The sequence below is a fragment of the Odontesthes bonariensis genome, chromosome 1 (genome assembly GCF_027942865.1).
Source record: "Odontesthes bonariensis isolate fOdoBon6 chromosome 1, fOdoBon6.hap1, whole genome shotgun sequence".
NCBI classification, from domain to species: domain Eukaryota; kingdom Metazoa; phylum Chordata; class Actinopteri; order Atheriniformes; family Atherinopsidae; genus Odontesthes; species Odontesthes bonariensis.
The window spans coordinates 36,747,647-36,751,783 of NC_134506.1; the positions used below are offsets into that span (position 1 = coordinate 36,747,647).

The 4,137-nt window shown below is 42.8% G+C and overlaps 1 protein-coding gene across 1 annotated transcript; it reads left to right on the forward strand.

Moving 5' to 3' along the window:
* Window positions 1–1,044: 1,044 nt before the first annotated feature.
* On the forward strand, window positions 1,045–4,137 carry LOC142385477 (small ribosomal subunit protein eS17-like). The gene is made up of 5 exons (XM_075472061.1): window positions 1,045–1,113; window positions 1,863–2,014; window positions 2,848–2,953; window positions 3,682–3,747; window positions 4,017–4,137. The coding sequence occupies exons 1-5, from the start codon at window positions 1,111–1,113 to the stop codon at window positions 4,092–4,094; spliced, it is 405 nt and encodes a 134-aa protein (XP_075328176.1). The 5' UTR covers window positions 1,045–1,110; the 3' UTR covers window positions 4,095–4,137.

Genomic DNA, 4,137 nt, shown 5'->3' on the forward strand with positions numbered 1-4,137 from the left:
TGTCAATGTGTTGAGATGGTTTTGTTATGTGTTGGTGGATCCTTTTATACCTTCAGCTTTTAAAAAAAAGAAGGGCAGATTTCTTTCAGCTTGGTGCCTGTTTGACACATTCAGTAAAATATAACTGTGAAATGTGAGTAATCAGTACAATGCAAAGATATTTTGTAAGAAATGGTTTCTTTGCACACTTTAAAGGCCTAAACTCAGGGACGTCCGGTCCTCGAGGGTCGCTGTCCTGCAGGTTTGAGATGTTTCCTTGCTTCAACACACACGATTCAGATAGAATGGATCTCTTCAAAAGATTATGTCCCGCACAAGCCTGCTAATGATACATTGATTTGAAGCGGAGATCTTATCTATAACATCTAAAACCTACAGGACAGCGGCCCTCGGGGACAGGATGTGGACATCCATGGCCTAACTAGTAGAAAAACAGTAGTCCTGTGAAGTTAACCCATCTTCAACAAAGAAACTGGATCTCATTGGGAGTTATTCACCTTTCTGACCAAGCCCCTTCATCCCAGGTTACCTATTTTGACTGACCAGGGACATCTAGGAAATCTGTTGGTGGGTTAAAGGACTCCTATTTGAAAACAATAAAAGCCTCTGTGCCTTGCTGTTTGTCTCCTTACATATTTCTGTCTCGGCCTGCAGACGGGTTTCTTGAGGTCATGGCTTAGACTCCATACACTTAACAGCTGTGAGTTCTTACATGGACGTTGTGCATACCTGCTTGTATCAAATAAATTCACATGGCACAGGTAGACTCAGAAAAGTTGTAGAAGTATATTAAAGAATTAAAAGAAGTAGCAGTCCCCTGAGTTCAGTTGTCAGTTATTACAAAGCAACAGTCAACTAAGCACTCAGTCTTCCACAATGTAATCAAATATAATGATTACATTAAAGAAATTAAAGACGTTACTTAAACATGAGGTTTTTACTTTGCTCTTTTCGACATTTTTGGTCCTTTCGGGATTTTCAGCAGGAAACGTTCCCGCTGCTGTTCTCTCCTCCCACCGCCAGACGGCGCTGCCACGCCCCCACCAGCCTGTAAACTATAAACATCCGGTTTGATGCTACACCGCCTCTCTTCCACCGGTCCGAGTCAAGATGGTGGGTACACTCAAACCATTTCACTTCAGTATCGCTCACAATCCTTCTCAATCTTCACAGTTTGTTCACCCTTTGACCGTTTACAAGCACCACTCTGCTCACACACGGCTGAAATATTCCCTAACGCTGGATTTTGATACCTTTATGTGATGTTAAACACACGTAAACGGTGTTCAACTACCCGGGCAGGTATCCTTCAAATAACCAGAAACAAACTAAAGTAATCCGAGAATATGACCGAGTTACAGCGGAGGACTGTCTTTAAGGCGGCATGTTTTTTTCTTTTTAACCGTCGTTACCTAATATTTTACATGTTAAAGAGGTTAAACCCAGGACAGATTCACAGGCTTTTCTGTATTCTGAGCATTAATAGGATTGGCTATAAATATTACACTGGAAATTCACCTAATTTTTCTTGCGATTCTCTGATTAGAAAGCGAACATAAACACTTAAAAATTGAGGGCACAATTTATAGTTAATATTCTGCAAATAAACTGACCTTAAATTGCGTCTTCTTTGCATTATATGTGGCTTTAACTCAGAGTAAAGGTTGCAGATACATGCAGATTAGGACTCAAAATTTCAAATACTGTTGTTTTACAAGCATTTTTAATATGAAATATTTTAGAGTTGTACTCCCTTTTTCTAAATTTTCTTCGGCACTGTGTCCCTCCAATTTGCAGGTGCCGTGTTTTATTGCTCTGTTTCTCAGCTTCATGAAACTTTACGAGTCTGTGCTTCCCTTCAGGGGCGGGTCAGGACCAAGACAGTCAAGAAGGCCGCCAGGGTCATCATCGAGAAATACTACACACGTCTTGGCAATGACTTCCACATCAACAAGAGGGTGTGCGAGGAGATCGCCATCATTCCCAGCAAGCCTCTGCGCAACAAAATTGCAGGGTGAGTGTGTAAACCTCCTGATGGGTTCTGTTTTTATGATGCCCCCGTGCACACGTAGGCTCAGTGTACGCCGGCTTCCTCCCTCACTGTTCAGAGTGTACCGTGCCTCCTCGCCTGATGGCAGCTGGAATATCTGCCAAAACAACCTGCTTGTTACAGCCACATTTGTCTGTACTGTGGCCATGTTGTGTTCCCCGTCGTGCTTACACGTGTTGGATGAAATCAGCCTCTGAGCACTCTGGTTTGTAGGGGTGGGACGATATACTTTGGTCTTTTTTGGACACGGATATGACGTAATATAATCAATTATGAACTATGAATTATGATTATTATATACCAAGTATAGGTGCAATATCTGGTGATTAGGAAGCTGTCTCTGTGCTACTCTGTCGCATCTCCGACATATTTCCAGACGTTATTTCTCGTGTGTCAGCCCTCAGAAATAAGAGCAGGAACTGTGCTGTAGCTTGGATTCTGAGATGTGAAAATGAAAACTTCCATGCTTGATATTAGAGTGCAGAGAAACTGTATCATGAGTCATCAGACAGCATGTTTCCTCAGAGTCCTGACCACTGCAGCTTTTTTTTTTTCTTTGCAATTCAACATTTTGGCTGAAGAAGCTTAACTGTTGGCCTCTTGTTGTGAAAATGTCCATCATAAATTGCTCATTTGTAACCTGCAGCCATTTTAAAGGATTTAATTTCACTATGCTGCATTAAACAAACCTAAAACAAGCATCTCGAAATTCTCGACTTTTTTAATATGCAGGGAATACATCGTGTTGTGGTGTAAGTGACATTTGCGTTGACCTAGACTTCCCGTTTGTCTTTCAGATATGTGACACACCTGATGAAGCGTATCCAGCGCGGTCCTGTCAGAGGAATCTCCATCAAGCTGCAGGAGGAGGAGAGGGAGAGGAGGGACAACTACGTCCCCGAGGTCTGTTCACTCTCATCTCGAAAGGATACTTTCATGATAGGGTTGTGTGAAGCACTTATTAGTAGTTGGTACCTTACCTGCAGTAGGCAGAGCATTCTCTGTTTGGAGAAGCAGGGAGCCAAACTAACAACTACTGCGAGCAGGAACAAAAGGAGAGAACATTGTTTGCCATCTAAAACAACCGGAGCCTCAAATTTCATTGCAGTTCAGTGAATGCTACAGAGTTTGACTAATTTTGCACAGCAGATTTGGTGGAAGTGACAGAGCAAGACTTAAAGGGGAACTCCGGGGCATTTGAAGCGCGTTTCCATTGCTAGAGGTGCTGTTTATAAAGTTGTTTTGTAACGTCCCCATGCCAGTAATGTGAGAACCATGCATATGGTTTTGATGGTAAGGCTTGTGACTTTATTGTCGGATGGTTTATAAAGTGGTGTGACGTTTCTGCAGTGTGCAAGTTGTTGTTTTACGTGGAAGGGTTAGCTCTTGCCCCTTAGCCACCACGTATTAGCCTCGCATGACACGCTGTGCGCACAGCGCGATCTCCACACAGGGAGCGCAGATTTGCACCTCTCTGTGTCCTACTGTCAGTATTTGACAACCTCTAGCAATGGAAACGCGCTTCAAATGCCCCGGAGTTCTCCTTTAAAACGCCTTCCAGACGCCGCCATGGTGATTGTGGTAGAGAAACCACAGAACAGAGAGATTATTTGTCCTTTATCATCCTGTAGATTTCTGCTCTGGACCAGGAGCTCATCGAGGTGGATCCAGACACAAAGGAAATGCTCAAGATGCTGGTGAGCATGCTTTCAAGTGACCTTTGAATTACTCCGCATTAGCTAAATAAGCACATAGCATGTTGACACTGCAGATGTTTTAGAGGTTCCTGGAACAGCTCATCTTTTAAACCTCAAAATATTTTACTAGATTTCTGACCTTTACATTCTGGCAGCAGTCTGCCCGTGCACACCATGATTTATTAAAGCACAGATCTAACTTCCATTGACTGCCTGTGGCGCCCGGTATACCTGCTAACCAAAATCAATACTTTTTCTTCCTTGTGTAGGATTTTGGTGGCCTCTCCAACCTTCAAGTCACACAGCCAACAATCGGAATGAACTTCAAAACACCACGAGGACTGTAGGAACATTTGTTATACCCTCCAAATAAATGATTATTTAAAACCA